We start from the raw sequence: 23,158 nt of genomic DNA on the forward strand, positions 1-23,158 counted from the left end.
ATAGAGGCAGGCGGTGGGAGCTGGCACCGTGACTCACCGGGTGGCAGGCGGTGGCGCTGGGCAGACAGCTGCGGCCCTCCTCCCCTCCCCTCCTCCTCCTCCTCCTCGGCCCCATCCCTTTTCCCCTTTTCCCTTCTCCCCTTCCTCCCTTTCCTCCTTCCCCCCCACCTCGCCTTTCCCTATCTTGCTCCGCCCCCTCCCTCCCCCTCTCCCCTCTCCCCTCTCCCCTCCCCAGGGCACAAAGCACCGTCCTCAGAGCAGACACTGGATAGAGCGGTGCTATTTGAGGCAGGTTCCCCCCAAGGCTCATTTACCATTTAAGATTCCTCTGCATTAGTGCCTGAGGAGGAAACGCCAAAATAGCACGAACTCTCGTTCTCCTGTGCTCTTTCCGGATTTTCTACGGAGAACATTCCAGTTCTAATGACCCTCTGTGCCAGCTCCAAAGTGGGGATAGACTGGGAGGAAGTGAAAAGGCTGCAGCCCAGGGGCACCCCACCTCAGGACCCAGGCCCCGCCCCCACCTCAGAACCCAGGCCCCGCCCCCACCTCAGGAGCCGGGCCCCACCCCCACCGTAGGACCCAGGCCCCGCCCCCACCTCAGGACCCAGGCCCCGCCCCCACCGCAGGACCTAGACCCCGCCCCCACCTCGGGACCCAGGATGTACCCCCATCTCAGGACCCAGTCCCCGCCCCCACTTCACGGCCCAGTCCCCACCCCCACCTCAGCACCCAGGATGTACCCCCATCTCAGGACCCAGGCCCCATCCCCAACTCAGGACCTAGGATGTACCCGCCTCTCAGGCCCCAGTCCCCACCACCATCTCAGGCCCCAGTCCCCGCCCCCACCTCAGGCCCCAGGCCCGCCCTGCCCTCCCCACCTGCCGCTCCTGCTCCGGGACCGCCAACTGCCTGGCTGCCGCACCAGCCGCAGCTCACACTGGCTCCCGTGTTCCCATGACTGTGGGTGAATGTGGGTCAGGGGCCCGAGAGCCGTCATGGCGTCTGTCCCGCCGCCTCCGGTGATGCCCGGTCTTCTCTCTGTCTCTGCCTAAAACACGTCAGTGGCTTTCCACTCTTGGATTAAGGAAAAACTACATCCTCTGCAAGGGAGGGTCTGCTCAAGCTGGGGGCGCCTCCCGCTGCACCCTCACCCCGCACCGCCCTACACCCCAGCCTCGCCTGGCCCTCCTGGGGGCTGGGGGCTCCACCCTCCACCCCACCCTGGTCTTAAATGAGCTGCTCCTTTGCCCTTCGCCTGCTAACTTCTCTCGACCCTTCAGACGTACCTCCACCTGCACTTGCTCATTGAACCCTTCTGTGTGGCCCTTGGCTCGCTCTGTATTGTCACACGCCACACCTCTCTTTTGTCGCATGTGCCAGATTTACGGACTTATGTTGGTTTGTGTTATGTAACTGACATGTCTCCCTTCACCCTGATACTGTAAGGCCCCTGAGGACTGAGCCCCTGAGTCCTTTGGCTCACCCTTTTATCCCCTAGCACCGTGCCTGGCACACAGGAAGTGCTCAATAAGTGTTTGTTGAATGAATCAGCACATTAATCGCTGACTGGTGGGTATGCCCCTAAGCAGGCAATAGTCGAGTGACAGCGCTCTGGATCCTTTTGGAAAAGGAGCTAAGGAACGAGCAGGGGGCCCCTCGGTGGCTCAGTCAGTTAAGCGTCCGACTTCAGCTCAGGTCACCATCTCACAATTTGTGAGTTTGGGCCCCTCATGGGGCTCCGTGGTTTCAGCTCGGAGCCTGCTTTAGATCCTTTGTCCCGCGCCACCCCCCCCCCCCTTCCCTCTGCCCCTCCCCTGCTCACACTCTCTGTCTCAAAAATAAATAAAACCTTTTGTAAAAAGGCAAGATGCAATTATAAACAAACAAACAAACAAAAAAGAATCAGGACTAGGTTGGGGATGTCTTGATTTCTCAGACTTATGAGGACAGCCCCGACGCCTGTGTCCTTGGACAACCAGGAAGTTGGGTGGAGGAAAAGGATACTTCCCTGGCAGTGGACCATGACCCTGTATTCTCCCGTGGCCTGGGACAAATCTGTTTGCCTCACAGTGGCCACATTGCCCTTTGGAAAAAATAGAGACATTCGGCTCAGGGCTGGGATGAGGGTGTGGCAAACACAATGCCCCGGGGCTCAGGGACTTGAGGAAGAGCCCGCTCTGAGGACAGTGCTCCCCCTCATCCTGGCCCAGACCAGAGTGTCTTCCTCTGTGAAGTCCCTTGAATTCGAGAGGCCCTGAGACCCTGGCTTTCAGATTCCTGGCCTCCAGTGCCCGTGCGGTGTGGGAAGAAACACGGGGCTCCCCTGAGGTGGCAGACCCAGGCCAGCAGATTCAAGCCTCAGTGTCCCTGGTGGTCTGAGCGCACCTGACTCTACACCCACGCTCCCGCACCCCCACCCCGCCATCCCGCTCTCCACCCGTGTGCTCGGCACTACACTCTAGAGTCTAAAAAATTAGAGGCAAATCCAGGTTCCAGAGAAGCTTCCAGAGATAGATGTGAAGCATGTAAGGCATCCCTTTTAAGCATTTGGAACCAGGACTAGAATTCAGTGTCTGGGACCCCAGGGACTCTTTCCTCACTGCTGTCTGCCAAGTTCACCCAGGACTGCTCTGGAGCTCAGCAAGTTTAGCTCCTTTCAGCAGGTGCTGCCTTGGGCTCTTGCATGACACGGTGGCCCTGTGATCCACTGCCCAGCCCAAACCCCAAGGTTCCTCCATCTGTCTCAGGAGCCCAGCCTCTGGTCACCAGCCGGGTTGTGAATGGATCTGCCCAAACTTGTCCCTGCTGCGGGAAATACTATCCAGGGCTACTGGGCTATTGGGGCCTTTCCTCTTCTGTTTGTTTGTTTTGTTTTGTTTTTCATTTTCTTCCTGACTATATTTAATATTGACATGATATGCATTTCCTGAAGAAAAATGAAGTTGGAAGAAATATTGAGGCATAAAAAAGGCAGGGGAAAAAAATCACCCACCAACATCAACCTTGCAGAACCTGCTGCGATGACTTACCACTTTGACCTAGTTCCTTTGTCCCTGTCGCCCTTCATTCATTTTTGTTTTGTTTTGTTTCTCGTGGTTCAGCCGATCCCTGGTGACACATGGCACGTTCTCATAGGGGCTGCAAGGGCTTCAGGCACCTCTGCCTCCCAGCTGGTACCCTGTCATCCTGGGGAATATTTCAGAGCCAGAGCACTTTTAGGTCCAAGGAAAAAATAACAGCCTTAAAATAAGGCAGCAGAACTTGAGGCAAAATTCCTGAAGCTTGTATATGAGGTTTGTGCTGTTTTTCAGAGGTGGCTAAAGCCAAGCCTGAGAAGTAAGAGACGTTGAGTTCTATTTTTAGAGAACATGGCAGGCTAACTTCTCAGAATCAACACTCCTGTTGAAAACAGCTTAAAAAAAAAAAAAGCCAGATAAAGTATTTAAAAAATCTTACAGGCCCTGAAGAGTTGACAAGATAGTAAAGAATTACTAGGGCCAAAATCCAAGGGAAGCCAGAAACGCAGCAATTCTAGGAACAGCTCTTTCCTGGAGAGGGTTTATCTTGATTACCTTGCACTTGGGGTTTAACAGCTTTGTAAAGCTTGGGGCCCCTAAGGGCTACACCACAGGGTGGGAGTGAAGGAGTTACCCAGAAGTAAACCCTACCCCGCGCTGACACTCAAGTCCCCGGAAGGTAAGTGGCCTTGACACTGAGCATGTGGTGGTAGTGGTGTGGGGTGTGGATTTTGGAGAAATTGTGAATACAGCTGAGCCCTCACGTGTGTCTGTAGTCCCAATCCATATCGCCTGGGAGGACCAAAAGACCTCAGGCTGTGAATTTTACCATCACTGCAGATTACTAGTAGCCTAGGAGCTCTCTGGCAGAAGCAAATACAAATCTTTTCTGGAGAGAGTCACTTTTATTCTGTTTCCAAGTATTCTACAAGTAATTCTTTCAGGACGGTGAACATGGCATTGTTAACAAGAAAACACATGGAAACAAGGTAGTATGGACAAGAATCGAAACAACGGATAACAGAAACAAACTCCAAGACTCCAGCTACCAGGATTATTAGGTACACGTTGTGAAAACACAAAACCAAAAACAAAACGAAACAAAATTATGCGTGCTCCATCAAGGAAGTAAGAGAAAAGCTAACAAATATCCCCTGGGAACAGAAAATATAAAAACATGACCTCGTTGATTTGGAAAAGAACAAAGCAATTTCTAAAAATTTCTATCAGTGAGAAAGTTAACAACAGAGACTTGAAAGTGAACGAAGGAACTTCATGATAGATTAAGTAAGAGGAAGAATTAGTGGATTGGAAGATCAGTTGGAGGAATTACCCAAAATGCCCTTTGGAAAAAATACAGACACTCAGCACAGGGCTGGGATGAGGGTATGGCAAACACAGTGCCCAGGGGGCAGGGACTTGAGGAAGAGCCCGCTCTGAGGACAGTGCTCACCCTCAATAATTAGAGCAAAATATATATAACATAAAATGTTTTATTTGAACCATCTGTCAGTGTACAGTTCTGTGGCATGAAGTTCATTCACTTTATTGTGCAACCCCAACCACCATCCATCTCCAGAACGTTTTCATCTTCCCCAACTGAAACTTGGTGCCCATTAAACACTGACCCTCCCTTCCCTTGTCCCCCCAGTCTCTGGAAACCACCCTTTCACTTTCTTCCTCTGTGCATTTGACTACACTAGGTACATCATATAAGTGGAACCATACGGTATTTGTCTTCACGGGACCGTTTTATTTCACTTAGTGTAATGCTCTCAGAGTTCCTCCATGTTGTAGTATATGTGAGAATTTCCTTCCCCTTTAAGGGTGAATAATATTCCGTTGTACGCATATACCATATTTTGTGTATCCAATCATCCATCAGTGGACACTTGGGCTGCTTCTACCTCGCGACTCTTGTGAACCATGGCACTATGAACGCGGTTGTGCAAATACGTCTTTGAGTCCCTGCTTGTATTGCTTTGGGGATGTGCCCAGAAATAGAAATCGCTGGATTCTACCTTTAATTTTTTTTTTAGGAATTGCCATAACGTTTTCCACAGAGGCTACACCATTCTGCAGTACTACCAGCAATGATCAAGAGTTCCAGTTTCTCCACATTCTTACCAACACTCGTTATTCTGTTGTAGTTGGTTTTCTGTGTGATTTTACTATAGCCATCCTAACAAGTATGATCATGCGCTTATCTTATTAGCCATTTACAGATCTTCTTTTGTGAAGTGTCTATTCAAACCATTTTGCCCATTTTATTGCATTTTTATCTGTTTGTTATTGAAGTGTAGGGGTTCTTTCTATAGCCTGGATATCACACCTTTGTCAAATATGTTTTGCAGACGTTTCCTCCCTGTATTAGGTTTGGCTATTCATTTTTTAAATGGTGTCCTTTGATGAACAGGCATTTAAATTTTGGGGAAGCCCAATTGATCAATTCTTCAGAACGAAAGGAGAGAAAAAATGGGACCGGAGCCAGTATTTGAAAAAAATAATGGTTGGTGACTTCCCACACCTGTTGAAAAGACACCAATCCACATATTCAAAAAGCTCATAAATTCTAAGGAAGTAAAAAAATAAATCCACAATTAGGTACATCATAAATAAACTGCAGAATACCAAAGACAAGGAGAAATCTTTAAAAAAAACAAAGCAAAACAAAATAAAAATACTGAGAGGCAGGGAGAGGGAAATGCAAATTGCCTCAAAGAAACCCCAGGATGACTGTTGACTTCTTGACAGCAAAAATGGCACTCAGAAGATAGAGAAATGTCATTTTCAATATGCTGAAAGAAGTAACTGTCAACCAGGAATTCTGTATTCAGAAAAAAAAAATCTTTCAAGAATGAGGGAGAAACAAACAAAAAGTGAGATATATTGCAACCAACAGAGTCTCATGAAAGACATTGTAAAGACTTTGTGCTTCGGGTAGAAAAAAACGATCCCACTTGGAAAGGATCCATAAAGAGGAAGAAATGGGCAAAGAAAATTATTAATATACAAGTAAATCTAAACTGACAATTATAATACTTTGAGGAAGTTAAAGCCATGACTGATGTATAACAAATGATAATGTCTGGGGGGTTATAATTTTTTTAATCTTTATTTATTTTTGAGAGAGACAGAGTGCAAGCAGGGGAGGAACAGAGAGAGAGGGAGACACAGATTCTGAAGCAGGCTCCAGGCTCCGAGCTGTCAGCACAGGGCTGGGTGTGGGGCTCGAACTCACAAAACACCGGGAGATCATGACCTGAGCAAAACTCTGACGCTTAATGGACTGAGCCACCCAGGCGCGCCTGGGGGTTTAAAAAGATAGAATGAAAATACATGACAAGTCAGGAGGAAGGTAAATTGTTGGAATGACAGTCCTCAGAGGGTCTCATATTGTACCAGGAGGGAGAAGTGATTAATTTTAGACTTTGAACAGCCGAATCTAATGGAACAAAATAAAATGGTAGACTTAACCCAAATATGTCAGCAATTACATCAGATACCACATGGGTCAAGTGTTTCAATTAAAAGACAAATTTGTCAAGCTGGAAAAACTACGTAACCATATGCTGTTTATAAGAAATACCTATAAAACACCAGGTTTTATATATTGAAAATAAAAGAATAGAGTCAAGAGTTCCACGTTCAAGTCTTTGCTCTACCACATTTCCTAATTTATTTATTTATTTATTTATTAATCTATTTATTTATTTATTGAGAGAATGAGAGAGCAGGGGAGAGGGGCAGAGGGAAAGAGAGAGAGAGAGAAAGAGAGAATCCCAAGAAGGCTCCATACTCACTGCACAGCCCAACTTGGGGCTGGATCCCATGACCCTGGGATCAGGACCTGAGCTGAAATCAAGAGTCGGACACTCAGTCAACTAAGCCACCCAGGCGCCCCTCACTTTTCCTAATTTATAAACTTAGGCAAGTCATTCAATCTTGAAACTTCACCTTTATCATTTATGAAAGTGGAACCATACTCTCTACTCTAGCTACCTTATAAACTCAAATGAGTTCATGCATTTGAAGGTGCTTCATATAGCATAAGACACAATATTAGCGTAAGAGCTGCAGGACATATTATAATGAATTACTAATGTAGGGGCACCTGGTTGGCTCCCTCCATTAAGTGTCCGACTTCAACTCATGTAAGAATCTCCAGTTCATGAGTTCGGGCCCTGCGTCGGGCTCTGTGCCGACAGCTAGGAGCCTGGAGCCTGCTTCGGATTCTGTGTCTCCTTCTCTCCTCCCCTTCCAATGGCTCTCACTCTGTCTCTCCCTCAAAAATAAACATTAGAAAATTAAAAAAAAATAAAATTAATTATTGGTGTTAATATAAAGTAATTGTTATAGGGCCTCTTAGGTACCATAGTGGGTCAAATTGTTGCTCCCTATTTTGGGCTGAATTGTGTATCCTCACTCATTCATATGTTGAAGTCCTAACACACCCAGTACCTCTGAATGTGACTATATTTGGAGATGGTGTCTTTATTTTTATTTTTTTTTTAATGTTTATTTTTGAGAGAGAGAGATAGAATGTGAGCGGAGGAGGGGCAGAGAGCGAGGGAAACACAGAATCCTAAGCAGCCTCCAGGCTCCGAGCGGTCAGCACAGAGCCCGACGCAGGGCTCGAACCCATGAACCGTGAGATCATGACCTGAGCTGAAGTCAGACACTTAACGGACTGAGCCACCCAGGGGCCCCTGAAGATGGGGGTCTTTAAAGAGATAATTAAATTAAAATGTAGTCATTAGGGTGGACACTAAATCCAACATAACTGGTGTTCTCTAAGGAGGAAATTTGGACCCAGACGTGGAAAGAGGGAAGATGAAATGAAGACACAGGGAGAAGATGGCCATCTACAAGCCAAGGAGAGAGAAACCAATCCCTACCGCCACCTTGACCTCGAACTTGTAGCTTCCAGAACTGTGAAGAAGGCAATTCCTGTTGTTCCAAGTCACCTACTTCGTGGTAATTTGTTACAGCAGCCACAAGAGCCCAACATAGGTACTGTGAAGGAACTAAGTGAGGACACGGTGGGATGAGGATCCAAGGGTGTCACGGCTGTCCCTTGACCCATGCTATAATCTGCCGTTCCTGAGGCCAGCTGTGGTGACCAGCAACTCCACACAATGATGAGCTTTAAGAAACTCCAATTGTTACCATATAAAAGGCAATCTATTCTCAATTCTATTGACACATACGAGAACCACCAATGTCCTCTTTGCACCTTCCTCGATCTTTTACTCGCTCACTAATCACCCCCAGGAGCTGTTGAACGTCAGGATAAGCCATTAAGAAACTGATAATGGGGGAAGGGTCACTTAGAGGTCTCAGGGCTTATCATCGGCTTACGGTAATTACACAAAAGAACTATGACATCTCCATGGTGCTAAAATGGATGCCTTCCAAAGGATGGTGCAGGGCAGGAAGGAAATGAAAGTGACAGAAGCGAGACGAAGAGGAGAAGGAGGCAGTCAGGTAGGCAGGCTGACCACACAAATGCCCACATGGCCGTGCTGGTCTGGTGCCATGAGCCCCTCCCCACCTCCCGCCCTCGGGGCTGAGGCACCCCCAGGTAAGGGGCCATGCTACTCTGTGTCCCCAACACCACAGGCAGGACAACCTGCTTGAGCACCATGAGGGATGTGTATCCCCATAAGCACCATATTTGGAACCCATCGAGCCTTGTCGGAAAACAATGGGAGGGAAGCCGGCCTCATGGTGGCAATTGACTGAACAGGCAACAAAACAGCCACTGTGTCCACAGCATCTGATGGCTCCCAGTGCGGCGTGTGCCGGCCTCCCTCACCGCCTGCACAGCGGCTCCAACAGCCTTCGTGGTGATCAGAGTCAAGGCATAAGGTGCCTGGTGATCCTGGGGATCAGGGCCCCAAACGCGTAAGGATGGGACCATATCTTAGCCCTCTCTGTACCCCTTGCACATGGTACGTGGGCAATAAAATATTTTATTAACCTTTGGTGGGTTCTACCACATCTGGGGTGATGGGTCACGGGACAGATGCAGCTGGGAGGGACCCTGATATTCCCCGGTCTAATTCGAGCTTCCAAAGGTTGAAGTGATAGAGCCTAGCATGTGCCGTGGTACTGACTACTTTCAATTCTCCCTCTCAGCCTTAATCTTTTTTTTTTTTAAGTTTATTTATTTATTTTGAGAGAGAGAGAGAGACAGAGACAGCGTGAACAGGGGAGGGGCAGGGAGAGAGGGAGACAGACAATCCCAAGCAGGCTCCACACTGTGGAGACTGACGGGGGGCTCGAACCCACAAAACCGTGCCATCGTGACCTGTGCCGAAATCCAGGGTCAGAAGCTTAACTGACCGAGCCTCCCAGGCGCCCTCATCCTTCATTTCAATCCCGACACACTCTCTCTGCCCATTTTCTTCTCTATTCCTTCCTTCTTCGACAGAACACTGGTAACATAGATTCAGCGAAAACAAATTGGTGGCAATTTACCAAGGTTTGTGAGAAGGAAATAAGATCCCCGATAAGCCTACTGCCAAGTCTAGGGAAACACACCAAAAGCAACGGGGGGTGGGGTGGGGGGTGGATTCTTTGCTGCTTTCAATTCTCTCACTGCTCCAGCAATGGATTCCCCGAGATGGCTTTTCGGTGGGGAATCAGATGTAACATTATTCACTCTAGCGCTAAGGGTACTGCCACCACACAGGGACTTCTCGACTGTTACTACTACAGACACTCATAGAGCTGCTGGAAATAGTTCTTTCTCCCCTCACCCGGCACAGACATTTGTATACGCTCTAGATATATATTCTCAACAGACTCATTCTTTATTACACCACACCCACCACTCTCTTTTAGGACAAACATAGGTAATACGACCTGATAGGAAAGTACAGAACGCCAATAAAATGCCTGTTTTTTGTTTGTTTGTTAGAAGTGTCAGTTAAGGAAAGGTAATTTTTAGATTTGGCACATTCCCAGTGAAACCACGCAATTGATAGTTTTCGCACGTTTTGTCCATAGAAATGTCAGAGACAATGCATGAGGAAACGTTACCAGATTATATCAAAAACTTCTGTGAATCCTAAATGATCATGAGCTATGTAATGATTATGATCACCAGGAAAATGTGTTGTTACCCCCTTACACACCTTACTGAAGTCTTAATTAACTGATGTTGGGTTTTGGTTAAAAAACACTTAACATGAGCATCGGGCTCTCTGCTGTCAGCACAGAGCCCACTTCGGACCCTCTGTCTCCCTCTCTCTCTCCCTGTCTCACTCGTGCTTGCTCTCTCTCTCAGAAACAAATCTTTTTTAAATTAAAAAAACAACAACATGACAATTAGCTAACTCGTGTAATTCTGACATTTTTTCCAGGCTGCTGGCTACATGATTATTTGGGCTGTGTGTGTGTTTTGTTTGATCATATATGCCTATGTATATTTACTGTTATCAGTAAAACCTAGATTCCTCTGAGAGACTAGGATGTAGCCCATTTTAAATATTTATCCACCCTTGGTGGGCAATAACACATAGTATCATATGCTTGTTTTATTAACGTTTTAAATTCTACCGAATTATTGATTTTCTTGATCTCTGCATTTGGCAGTCATTCCCACCTTAGAGGCCTCAAGGATTTCAGAACCTTTTCAAAAAGGAAAGGAGAGAATGCATAAACACATGGTTATGTGGCATATAACATTGCATATTGTTAATTCTACTTATAAGCCTATCTCCAAAAGAGTTTATTACCTGCCTTGAGTCAAATCGATTTTATTTAGGTACCACTGTCCTTGGTAATCTTGACTAGAAGACATTAAGGTAGTTCTGTTTTTGTTTTAAAGAAGACGGCTGTGCTGTCCCATAGAAATTCCTACTCTGTTAGTATATTTCGTGCCTTTTGGAACATTGCGAGTGCTGGGAAGGAGGACGGTCGTCTTCCTTCTTCCCTGTTTACTCCTCTTCACTACTCCTGCTCCACTGGCACCAGTGCCAGTGCCAGTCTCAGCTCCACTCCCCGCAGACCCCTCCTTGCAGGGCTGCCCTCCGTGCCCGGCCCAGCCCTGCACGCGCCGCCCTTTCTGGAAAGCGCATGTGTCCCTTACCCTCCTCCCACCTCTGGGCGGCGCTCCTCCCCAGCCCCCACCCTGGAAGAGGCACTTCCGTCGCCTTGGCACGAAGCGAAGGACTTCCCAGTCGGGAAGAGAAGTGACCTCCTTCCCTTGCAGATGAAAGCTGGTTCATTAAATGCAGCGCACCACTTTTTCAGTTAGGTCTCCAGATGCAGTAGGGAAGGCCGATCCCTTAAGGTGGGACGGAAATGCGCTCTGAGGGGAGGCTCCCGGCGCCAGCACCGTGGACAGCGCCCGCCGCCGGCCGCGGGCCAGAGCCAGCCCGCCTGCGGCCACCCCAGAGCCTGCGGTGGGAGAGATGGCCTCACCACCTACCAGAGGGGCGGGCCTGCCAGTGTTTGGGAATGGATCTGATCCAGAGGGGGAGACCGCGAGCAAGGGAAGACTTAACTAAGGCGTCGCAAGGAGCGCGCTCATTCCGAGTATTGTGAAAAGTCACGCAGGAAGGTGGGGTCCCTCTTCCTCCCTTGCCCCCTGCGACTCTCCCCCCCCCCCCGCCCCGGCAAATAAACACAACGAACAACTTTACGCAACAGACAGAATGGCTGAGTTTAATGCTTCAAGTTTTCCATTTCCTTCCACAGGGCTTTGTTTTAAAAATAACAAAATGAGGTAAATAAGTTAATGTATGTACACGTTATAAACATTGTGTCGGATTGCGGCTGCGGCAACTCAAGTTGTTAGAGACGAAGTTGCTGCGCGGTGACTCGAGGTCAGCCACCTGCAACCTGAGCAGATTTGTCGTCCTGAGGAGAATTCGCACGCTGTTGGTGGAATGGGGTCTAGAAGCATTTGCGGTGGACGATGGAGGGGCCAGCCTCGTCGTACTCCTGCTTGGTGATCCACATCTGCTGGAAGGTGGACAGCGAGGCCAGGATGGAGCCGCCGATCCACACCGAGTACTTGCGCTCAGGCGGGGCGATGATCTGTAAGACAGGGAGCGCGTCAGGCCGGCGAGGGCCGCACCCCGGGGCCCACCCGCGGGCAGGGGGCGCGGGCCGCCGCCAACCTTGATCTTCATGGTGCTGGGGGCCAGCGCCGTGATCTCCTTCTGCATGCGGTCAGCGATACCCGGGTACATGGTGGTGCCCCCCGACATGACGTTGTTGGCGTACAGGTCCTTCCTGATGTCGATGTCGCACTTCATGATGCTGTTGTAGGTGGTCTCGTGGATGCCCGCCGACTCCATGCCTGGGGGCCGCAGGGAGGAGCGTGAGCCGGCGTGTGCGAGCCGGGGTCCGGGCGGGGCCCCGGGGCTCCCGGGGAGGCCGGCGAGCGGGACTCACCGATGAAAGAGGGCTGGAAGAGCGTCTCCGGGCAACGGAAGCGCTCGTTACCGATGGTGATGACCTGTCCGTCGGGCAGCTCGTAGCTCTTCTCCAGGGAGGAGGAGGAGGCGGCCGTCGCCATCTCGTTCTCGAAGTCCAGGGCCACGTAGCACAGCTTCTCCTTGATGTCGCGCACGATCTCGCGCTCAGCTGTGGGGGGGCAGGGGCAGGAGAGGCGCCCTCAGCGCAGGGCCCCGCGGCCCGCGCGCCACCCCGCCCGCCCGGGGAGCCCGGAGCGCCGCGCACCTGTGGTCACGAAGGAGTAGCCGCGCTCAGTGAGGATCTTCATCAGGTAGTCGGTGAGGTCGCGGCCGGCCAAGTCCAGGCGCATGATGGCGTGCGGCAGGGCGTAGCCCTCATAGATCGGCACGTTGTGGGTGACGCCGTCGCCGGAGTCGAGCACGATGCCTGCGCGGGGGGCGGGGCGGGGCACACGGCGGGGGTGAGCGCGCGCCCCCGAGGCCGGGCGCGGGCGCGCGCGGCGGGCGGGAGCGGGGGAGCTGGGGAGCGGGGCGGCCCCGCGCGCACTCACCGGTGGTACGGCCGGAGGCGTAGAGGGACAGCACGGCCTGGATGGCCACGTACATGGCGGGCACGTTGAAGGTCTCAAACATGATCTGGGTCATCTTCTCGCGGTTGGCCTTGGGGTTGAGGGGGGCCTCGGTGAGCAGGGTGGGGTGCTCCTCGGGGGCCACGCGGAGCTCGTTGTAGAAGGTGTGGTGCCAGATCTTCTCCATGTCGTCCCAGTTGGTGATGATGCCGTGCTCAATGGGGTACTTCAGGGTCAGGATGCCTCTCTTGCTCTGCGCCTCGTCGCCCACGTAGGAATCTTTCTGACCCATACCCACCATGACGCCCTGCGGAGCGGAGACACCACGCCCACGTTACCGCGGCTCCCGCGACGGCGGCTGGCCTACGCGGGGGGGTGGGGGGGGGAAACCCCCGCCCGGCTCCCTCAGCGGACGGGCAGCCTGACCTGGTGGCGAGGGCGGCCCACGATGGAAGGGAACACGGCCCTAGGGGCGTCGTCGCCGGCGAAGCCGGCTTTCACCAGGCCGGAGCCATTGTCGCACACGAGGGCGGTGGTCTCGTCTTCGTCACACATGGTGTCTGGTTTCTGTAAAGGACAGGAAGGCCGTGGAGACTCACGACGCGACAGCGCGGGAGTCCCCGACGGCCCGAGCGCCCTCCCTTCCCGGGGACCGACGGACGTCCCCAGCCCCGAGCCGCGCGCCGCCGGCCAGGGGAGCAGCGGAGGGCACCCTGGCGGGCTTCGCTCCCCGGGCTCAGGGCCGCGCTGCGGAGAATCTCGGAGAATTTCTCCACCCCGGGAACCCCGGCACAGTGTCCGCCGGGACACCTCTGCCTTCGCTGCAGGCTACCTGACGCAGGAGCCGGGCGCTGGCGCCCCAGGCCTCGGCGCCTCGGCGGCCTCGTCTGGGCGGTTGAGGCGGGCGATACCTGCTCGCCGGCGAGCGCGGGGGCCGAAGGAGATGCCCGTGGGAAGGGCTTTGGTGCACCGTGCCGAGAGGAGTGGCCCATTCCGGACCCCCACGACATTCCAACCTCAGAACAGAGGCACCGTTTCGCCTGATGGCGACCCCAGAGAATTGCGGCCTTTGCTGCTCCTGGGCTCCGGCCTTCCTCGGGAAGGCATTGCCCTTGGGACGACTAAAGCAAAACCTCTAATCCACCCGGCACATACGAAACGCCAGGTAAAGGAGCCCAAAGGGGCTGGGGATAAATTTGGAGATGTTTCCCAAAGCTGATGGCCTCGGGCCTCCTCTATAAAGCGCGTGTGGCTCTGAGGACCAAGCCACGGGGTGGGCGGGCAGAAAGCAGGCCTTGGGGCTGATCAGGTGAGTCGGTTGGGTTCTACCCCGGAGTTCTCCAGGCTCCCCTCGGTGGTGCCCTGTCACCTTGTCCCCCTGTCCTATTGTTCTCCTGTCCCCGGCCCCCTCCCCCACTCCCGCCCTACCTGGGCGGGTGGCTACACCTGCTGCTCTCCGGCTCGGGCCCTGGTCGCCGCGGGAGGGAAGCGAGGCTTCTCTCGGCGCTGTCCGCTGCGGTGGCCGCTGGTCCTCGCGCTCAGGTTTTATATAGCCCGCGGGCGCTCCCCCCCCGCGCCGCCCCGCAGGACTGTCGCTCCCCTTCTCGAGCCATATTTGGGTGTTGGGCACTGGAGCCCCGTCCCCCAGCCGGCTCGCGGCCTGGGTCCCCGCCCGGGTCCCCTGCGCTGACCAAAGAAGGAGCGGCCTGGCCCGAGCCCAGGTAACGCGGGCCGGGCCGTATATGGAGTGTCTCCCCGGCCGGTCGGCCCCTCCCGACCCGGCCCAGTTGCCCGCCCGAGGGGATGGGGTGGGGCGAGGGTCACCGCGAGCGCCAGTGGGTGCGCGTGTGCGCCTGCGCTCCCGGAGCTGCACCTGTCCGCAAGGCCTCCCCACCCTGTCCGCTCTGCTCGCACAGGGCGCTCCGGAGGGTGCCTCCCACATTTCATCCCTTCTTTGGGTTTACTCAGACCCTCAGAGCCCCACGTGCGGCTACAGGGAGGAGGGAGCCGTGTCCCAGTGGTGGGACAAGAGAGGATGGGAGAAGCGGTCCCAGGAAGGGAAGGAAGGCGACCCCCGCTCCCCGGTGAACTTCGCCTCTCCCTTCCCACCCCTGAGCTCCCCGATTCGGAGGGCTGACCCGCCCCCACCGCGGAGAGGGCCACCGGCGGCGGGAGGGCGCGCAGCTGTCGCGGGCCAGACAGCTGGCGGCGGGAGGAGAGGGCGGAGAGGCGGGGAGGAGGAGGAGGAGGAGGAGGGCTCCCGGGGACAGGCCGGGGCGGCGGCCCTGGCCGCGCCAGGCACGACGCCAGGCCAGCCGGAGCTGTTCCTCTCAGTGACACGCAGCGCACTCGGGTGTTCGTGAAGGGAGTGAATTTGGTGGTGCTGGTGGTGGGTGTTCTCTTCCTCCCGGACTGAACCCGCCCCAGGTTGGGTGGGCTGGGCTGAGGCCCCAAACCCCCACCTCCCTGGTGGGACTAAGAGTGTCCCTGTCCTGGGGCTGAAAGGCAGGGGTCACAACTCCCGACCCGGCGGTGGAATGGGCGAAGCGCCCTTACTAAATGAGACCTTGCTCGACCTTCCTCCCAGTAAAGAGGACAAGGACATTGCACTCTAGGATGGGAGCAATTTTTCCTTCTGCAAAGGCTGAACAAACTCATCTTTCTATTTAGAGGGTGCAGCCTTGCCAAGGCCAGGCTGCTTCCCAGTCCACCTTGGAGCAACTCACCCTCTACCAGAGCCTGCTGAAGCGGTTCTATTTATACCACTGATACATGGGGATATGCCTTTCAGATTTTCTAGAAGGATTTGGATCTACTTATGGTAAGGTGGAGCGAGGGTCAGAAGAGGTTACCCAGTCGGTGCCGGACTCGCATTTTCGGCAGGGGTGGGGGCGGGGGTGGGGGAGGGGGAACAAGCGCAGTCCTAACCCTGCCATCGAAGGCAGAAGGAGAGACCGTTTTCTGTGATGAACTCAGTGCCATGCTTGGAGCGGGTACATCAGTGCTGTGGTGCCAGCGCGAATGGAATCATTCATTTTTCTGATGTGCTTAAGTGTTCCCAAAATAGTTGCAATTCGCATTTGGTCGTGGAGCTGGGCAAGGGGGACAGGTGTGGATTCTCCGGAGGACGGATATAAAGGCACATGTAACCCTCCCCAGTAGCCCACATCATGGCAACTCTTCCTAAACCATCAAAGTCCGTTCAAAAATGAAGTTTGTTTAGCAGGGGGCCTATGTCGTGAGTATAAAGAGTCAGCTGAAAGCTGCTGTAGTTTCTCTCACATGTAGCTTTTTCAGTTGTTGCAGAGAACGAGTAACAGACAGAGCTACGTGTCCTTTTTAATACCTTCTGTCCTGCTGTCCGTGGGTAGTGAAGATGCTAGGAAGGAAACAAACAAAAAGACGCCCCCCCCCCAAAAAAAAACACCAAAAATCCAAAAAAACCCTGCACATGCACTGTATGCACAATTTTGAGGGTAAAGCTTAAATTCTGGCCTAAAAGCAGCAAGGATACCTAAGAATTTGTTGCTTTTTTAAAAAGGGGAACTGGGCTGCCACTATCTTCCAAACCTCTTGCTCAGTGTGGTTCCTCTCTCTCCCATAGCAAGCTTTTCTGAGCCCGGAGTCTATCAGTTTCAAAGACACGTGAAAAGCTATGAAGAAAACCCAAGGGAAGGAAACCTCGGGAGCTGGGGCCCGAGAACACAGGGCCAGGCATCTGCTCTCCACCCACGGTTGGGGCTGTTTAAATGGTCTCTTGACGGGTCACCACGGGCCACCCAATCCCATCCTGGTCTTGTTGAGTTCTCATTGGCCTAGGGAATAGACCTAACGGGTGAGTGCAAAGGCCACCTCCATACATGTACGGTTTTGGGGAACACAGCAGTGCTCTGCTCTCGCCTAGTAAGCGGGTGGCTGCCCGCATAGCCTTTTGAGAACTATCGCCAAGTAAAGCTCAGCCACGGAGGGAATGCTTGACAGAGAGCGTCGGCTTCTAAGTTTTCCCCGGGCTCTTGACACTCTGACGGGGCCTTGGGCTGCCGCTCAGCTGTCTTCTCCACAGCCCTGTCCCCTCGGTTCCTCACTCATCTGTGAGCCACCTTGCTGGGTCTCAGCCTCCCATTGTTATTTCCTACTGATTCAAATACGAATTCATATAATGCTTTATGTGCTTTCACATGGCTCCCTTGGATGCTTGTAACTATTCTGAGGGAAATAAGACCCGTACTAGTCGTGCCATTCAATGTTAAAACTCAGAATAAGGCTCGGTGAGTCAGACCACAGGGCCCCCGGGGTCCCACAGCTGGGGCTTGGGCGACTCCCCCTCCCACCAGGAGCAGTTGGGGGTGGGACCCCTTTCTCCCTTCCTTCAACCCCCCCCAACACTTGGTTTCGTTCTGGAAATATAAAAGATCCTCAAGGGATCTTTTCCAACAGGAGCCAAGGACATCCAGAAATGAAGTCACGGCTTCCGCCCTGGCCACCTCTGAGGGCCGTCACCTCTCGTTCTGCCCCCACTACCTCCTAATATCTGGCATAAGAACCTGGTGAAAAATCTGCACTTGGCATTTCTGGGTATGCCCCTCACCCCTTCTGAATGGCTGTGTGGCCTTGGGCAGGTCATTTCAAGAAAGACTCTGTATTCTCAACGGAGGGTACTACCTACTCCTTAAGACTGACTTGGACAGAAGTGCTCAATAAACAGTACAATATCTTTCTTCTGAGTGTCTGGAGGAGGTGGGGTGGGGGGTGGTGAGGTGGGTAGGTGAGCAAAGGACATTCAAAATGATTACAACTGTTCACTAGTCGTGTATAAGCATCATCACAAACTGAACAGGAAAAGTCATGTAATTTTAAAGGAACTTGGAGCGCACAAAGATTTTTGTAGAAAGATTTATTCTATTATTTAAAATGGCAAAAACAAACAAAAAAACCCAACCCAAACCCACACCATGAACTCAAATGTTAAGATCATTAAGAAGGGAGAACTGGTAAAGAAACCATGGCATAGCCTTGTGGCAAAGTGTCAGGCACTCATTAGAAAATTGTATCTTGAAAAATCATGCATTCTCAAAGGGCGGAAACTGTTTCTTGGGGGGTGTGAAAAAAACTTAAGATATTACGATGATTTGTGGCCTCCAAAGGCATAGTACATTATATATGTATGTGTGTGTGTGTGTGTGTGTGTGTGTGTGTGTGTATGTCTATCTATTTATCTGCAGTATTAAATTTTCAATGAGGGATGGGGGTGGAGTGATTAGGGCAAAAGTGTCTAAAAAGATCCCTTAGGGATGCCAATGGGAAAAAGGTTGGGAAACATTGGATTAAGGATATATGGAGATGCTCATAATATACATTGGGTTATAAAATATGGACAGTCCCAAATAGTCTAAGATACATTTCTTTCTTTTTTTTTTTAAGTTTATTTAAGTAATCTCTACACCCAACATGGAGCTCGAAGTCATGACGCCGAGATCCAGAGATGCACGCTCTTCCAACAGAGCCAGCCAGGTGCCTCTAAAATGCATTCTAAGCTGGTAACTGAAATGATTTCTGGCTGGTGGTATTACAGGGGTTTATGTTCTTCCACATACTTTAAAAAAAACAGGTTTTACATTTTCTACAGCTTTTCATAATTTTAGAATTACACAAAATTATTTTTTAAAATTGCAATTTTTGTATTTAATGAGTGGATTTTACATAGGAGTACGTAAAACTACTTTCTCTTCAGGCATTCTCCAATAAAAGGTCCAGGAATAAGAAGGTGGGACTACCTTTTTCTGTAGTTATCAGCCTCAAGATGTACAAGTGTGAAGGATCACAAGAGATCAAGGAGGAGCCTGACGACATTCTGACGTGGCTTTCCGTCCGTTCCCGCTACTAGAGAGAGCGATCCACCTTGAAGGGGAACTGTGCCGTGTGCCCTTCGCGCGGGCCTCGTGTGCTCGGTGGGTGACAGACTTCAGCATTTTGATTCAGACCCCGAAGTCAAAGAAAGAATCCAATTTCGAGGGCTTCTTCAAAAACAAAACCCCTGTGACAGAGGGTGTCTGTAGCCTTTTACTTCGCTAAGGGTTTCAGCAAGTCCCTTACGTGTATCTCAAGTTCTACCTTCAACCTTGATACATTCACAAAGTCTTAAAACAAAACATACCAGAGCACGAAGCTGGCTGCAAACTGTGACTTTTAGAACAGCAAAGACAGGGGTGAAAAAAACCCCTTCCCAAGGCAGTTTCTCTTTCCTTAGAAAACACGCTCACCTTTATAATGTGCCTTTATTACTCAATTTATACAAAAATCAGTAATTCTTTGATAAAGACTACACTGTGAAACAACTTTTTAAAATTTAGAAAAGTTACTTAAAACCTTAGACCTTAATTTTATTAATTTTAAAAAACCCAACCATTTTGGTGCCACGCTAAGAGACAGAGCTAGAAGAGTGAGGCTTCTCCTCCCTCAACATAAGACAACTATGCATTACACCGTGAGAGCAGCAATTTGACATCAGGCAATCAACGGGGCCAGGGTCACCGTCAGACTGGCTTTCCTGTCACATTAGGGATGCTTAGATTTGTGGTAGCTTGTGAAGGGGGCACAGTCTTGTGTTCCCAGAGCACACGAGTATCTAAAAAGGATCATACAGGCAAGAACTGTTAATGTCTATGTAAAAGCAAAGCCTCGGCTTAGAACACAAGAGTTCAACCATTTCTTCCCTGCCACCTGACAAGTTCTTCCTACCTTCCCTTAGCACCGCACCCTTCCATATACTCCTAACCGGGACCCTCATGCTGTCCCAGCACACAAGCTGCAAACAGAAAAAGACAAGACTGCTAGTGTCTTTCCTCTGGTTATTAATGTAACGAGCTCCATTAACCTGTTCCTGCCAACATGTTCAAAGGCTGGATTTGAAGCCTAGAGGGGAAGAGGGCACGGGAAGAGAGGCACGATGGCCGCACTTTGTGAAACCAGGCACCGGACTCTTTACCATATTTAACTTCTGACCTTTTCAGCTGTTGGAGCAAGTTGTTTAGTGAGCATTCAACTGGGCCAGAATCTGAATATGCCAGCAACACCCTGTCCAACCTCTAGTCTTTATTTAAAGCTGAGAAAAACTGAGTAATGACACTAGTCAGAACAATGAAGCTCTGAGAGCCACTACTTTTCAGTGAATCAGATGCCGTGTTAAGAAAACCTATAACAGCTTCTAGCGTAACACATGCTCTATGTTGCCAGACTGTGGCAAAGCAGGAATTCAGTGTAAATCACCTTGAAAATACAGCTTGAATCCCCATACTGAAAGGCCATGACTAACTTTAATACTACAAATTTACCATATGGTAACTTGCAGGCAGGTTACCACTTAAGTGTTTTTACTCACTACTCTAATACTCTATTTACATGGAAATGTATAGTATTTTCCCAGTGAATTAAGCAGTTCTCAAACTCACAGGAATTATGCCCACTTGTTTTGTCTTTCGGTCCTACAGCAAGTCACCAAATCTGACATCTGTCTTACTGGACATTTCGCAGCAGCCCTAACCCAAACGGATACCAGACTCCCAATTCTCCTCAGTGCACAATTTCCAGAGCGACAGCAATCTCAGAGACAATCAGTGCAATCCTGTCATGTTCAGAGTTACAGGGACTGAGGCCTAGAAGTGCTTTGTGCAAACAAATAGCCACAACTAGAACAAGAACTCCAGAGCCCTTGATGGAATGAGAAGGGTAGCCAGCAGGGAAATAACAAGTGATGAATCGATGGCAAAAGGAGAAAAGATCTTGTAACTAAAAAACAAAAAACTACAGTCAGACGGCTGTTTCCAAATAAAGTACCAAAAATTCAGTAATTCATGTTATAAAACTGTACAAACTTTTAGATATTTAAGGTCTAAGATTTTTCTAAGGACGAGCCTGTACAAATTTTTAGCAGCAGTGACCATTTTCAGAAGAAGTTACACTTGTCCGCGGACATAATATTCATAGTTTGCTTTCAAAACAAACTCAAAGTAAGGATTAGACTTGAGGCTCCCAAGCTGGTCTGCCTGTAGGAGGTCTTTCACCTCTGGCAGGTATTCACTGAGCTGAATGCCTATAAACACAAACACAGAAAGACCTTTTTTACTTTGATAAAACTCTCAAATGAATTAAGATGATTGATGATAACAGCATCTGTGCTTCTATTTAAAATATAATGTCACTCCACTATTGGGAAATACTCTGTTCTAAATTCCTTCCACGGTCAAACATACTTGCAGGTCTAACAACACGACATGCTTTACTTAGAAGAGGTTGCTTGAGTGTTTTTTCCCCCTAGTGGTCAAAACAGCCAATCTAATTAAAGTCTTTAATAAGACCTGAAATATTTTAATTTTTCTCTACAGTTTAAGTCATTTATTTCTTCAACGTGGGAGTTTTTAACTAACAATCACCCGAGAACAAATATTTCAAACAATTATATATTCCAACAATTATGTATTCAGGTATTTCAAATATCTTATAGTTACATATTCAAATATTTCGACAGTTATATATATTAAATATGTATCCAATTATATGTATAGGGAAATAATTCAGTAAATGCAATGTCATGAAAGCTAGCTACAGTCTCTCAAAATATATATTATAGTTAAAAGTGAGATAGGTGAAGAACCATTTCATTAGTCCTCTAAAAGCCAGAAAGCCAATGAGCACTGATGAGACAGAACTGCTGAAATCAAGATCTGCGTAGTTACAAAAAGGCATGTACAGTTTTCTCGCTTGATAAAGAAAACTGGAAAAAAAAAATTTTCATATAAGACAGTATTTTATAATCTGTTACATTAGCATAAGGGTCTCAAAATCAAAGGCCCAGCACCGTTTTTTTGTACTTAATTGTAATATAATAAAAATCTGGTTAATGAATGTTATGAGGCTAAATTCAAAATATTTATACATCATTTGTTATAATTAAAATACTTCCAGTAAAGACTTTTTATCTGTAAAACAGTATTAAACTTGTGAAAATACATTAGTTTCTAAAAGATCAATTCTCTAAAAAAATGTAACATCTTATTTGGCTTCTATTTTTGTGGGGCACGCCCTCTGTTTAGAACTAACATTTGGTGGATTTCTTTTCGTTACAGCTGGGGCCAAAAACTCCGGCAGGTGGTATGAGGAAGGTGGCCTCGGGGACGTTGGTAAACTTAGAGCCAATGCCTCATCCAAAGGGGGCAGTGCTCATCAGATTCAGTTTACTGTTGCCAGATAAATATATCAGTTCAGTTTAGGCAAATAGTTTGATTCTTAAGAGAATTAAGAAAATAAGAATTTTGTGGGGCGCCTGGGTGGCACAGTCGGTTGAGTGTCTGACTTCGGCTCAGGTCATGATCTCACAGCTCGTGAGTTCGAGCCCCACATCAGGCTCTGTGCTGACAGCTCAGAGCCTGGAGGCGGCTTCGGATTCTGTGTCTCCCTCTCTCTCTCTGCCCCTGCCCTGCTCATGCTCTGTCTCTCTGTCAAAAAAAAACAAAAAAAATTTAAAAAAGAAAAGAAACGAAGACTTTTGTAAGAACTCTTCTCAACTATTAAATACTGGTGACTAATTAGAAAAAAATTTAAACTCCATATATAATGATACGTGCATTTTATTTTGTGTGGATAATGTACTTCAATAATATATAAAAACAGACTGAAAAGCTCTGTATGGGTAAGTTAAATATATCTGGAGGATGAATACATTTCCACAAGCTGAAGTAATTGTTGGCTGTCAGAGCTTATGAAATATGAGGCTATCTATAACTCTCTATCTTCAGGATCTGTCTTTAAAAATATTTACCATTGTATATAGTAACTATATTATTAAAAAGGTTCCAAAAATATGTCTTTGGCTTCTTGTTATATATAATATAATATAATATAATATAATATAATATAATATAATATAATATAATATAATATAAATACATATACCTTTATATTATATAAATATAATATATACCTTTAATTTGTACATGTATGTATGTAAATGTGTCTGAGTGTATTATATATACATGTATTATATATATTTATATATACTTATATGTATTTCTATAATATAATATTTCTACTTGTTTTTGTCCTTTGGTCACAGTGTAATAATTCTTCACAACTTTACGTT

At 49.2% G+C, this 23,158-nt stretch overlaps 2 protein-coding genes across 2 annotated transcripts in view; both read right to left on the bottom strand.

Annotated features, from left to right (window-relative positions):
* Positions 1-11,669: 11,669 nt before the first annotated feature.
* Positions 11,670-14,611, bottom strand: ACTA1 (actin alpha 1, skeletal muscle). The gene is made up of 7 exons (XM_027046933.2): positions 14,452-14,611; positions 13,450-13,590; positions 13,006-13,330; positions 12,720-12,881; positions 12,432-12,623; positions 12,155-12,336; positions 11,670-12,071 (listed from the first exon to the last, which is right to left on the bottom strand). The coding sequence occupies exons 2-7, from the start codon at positions 13,576-13,578 to the stop codon at positions 11,928-11,930; spliced, it is 1,134 nt and encodes a 377-aa protein (XP_026902734.1). The 5' UTR covers positions 13,579-13,590; positions 14,452-14,611; the 3' UTR covers positions 11,670-11,927.
* A 3,807-nt stretch (positions 14,612-18,418) lies between these two features.
* The window catches only part of NUP133 (nucleoporin 133), a 57,392-nt gene continuing 52,652 nt past the window's right edge, over positions 18,419-23,158 (bottom strand). The window contains exon 26 of the mRNA XM_015082529.3: positions 18,419-21,112. Within this exon, the coding sequence (XP_014938015.2) occupies positions 20,976-21,112 (137 nt within the window). The 3' untranslated portion in view covers positions 18,419-20,975. The remainder of the gene's footprint in view (positions 21,113-23,158) is intronic.

This window comes from Acinonyx jubatus, chromosome D2, assembly GCF_027475565.1.
Source record: "Acinonyx jubatus isolate Ajub_Pintada_27869175 chromosome D2, VMU_Ajub_asm_v1.0, whole genome shotgun sequence".
Lineage (NCBI taxonomy): Eukaryota > Metazoa > Chordata > Mammalia > Carnivora > Felidae > Acinonyx > Acinonyx jubatus.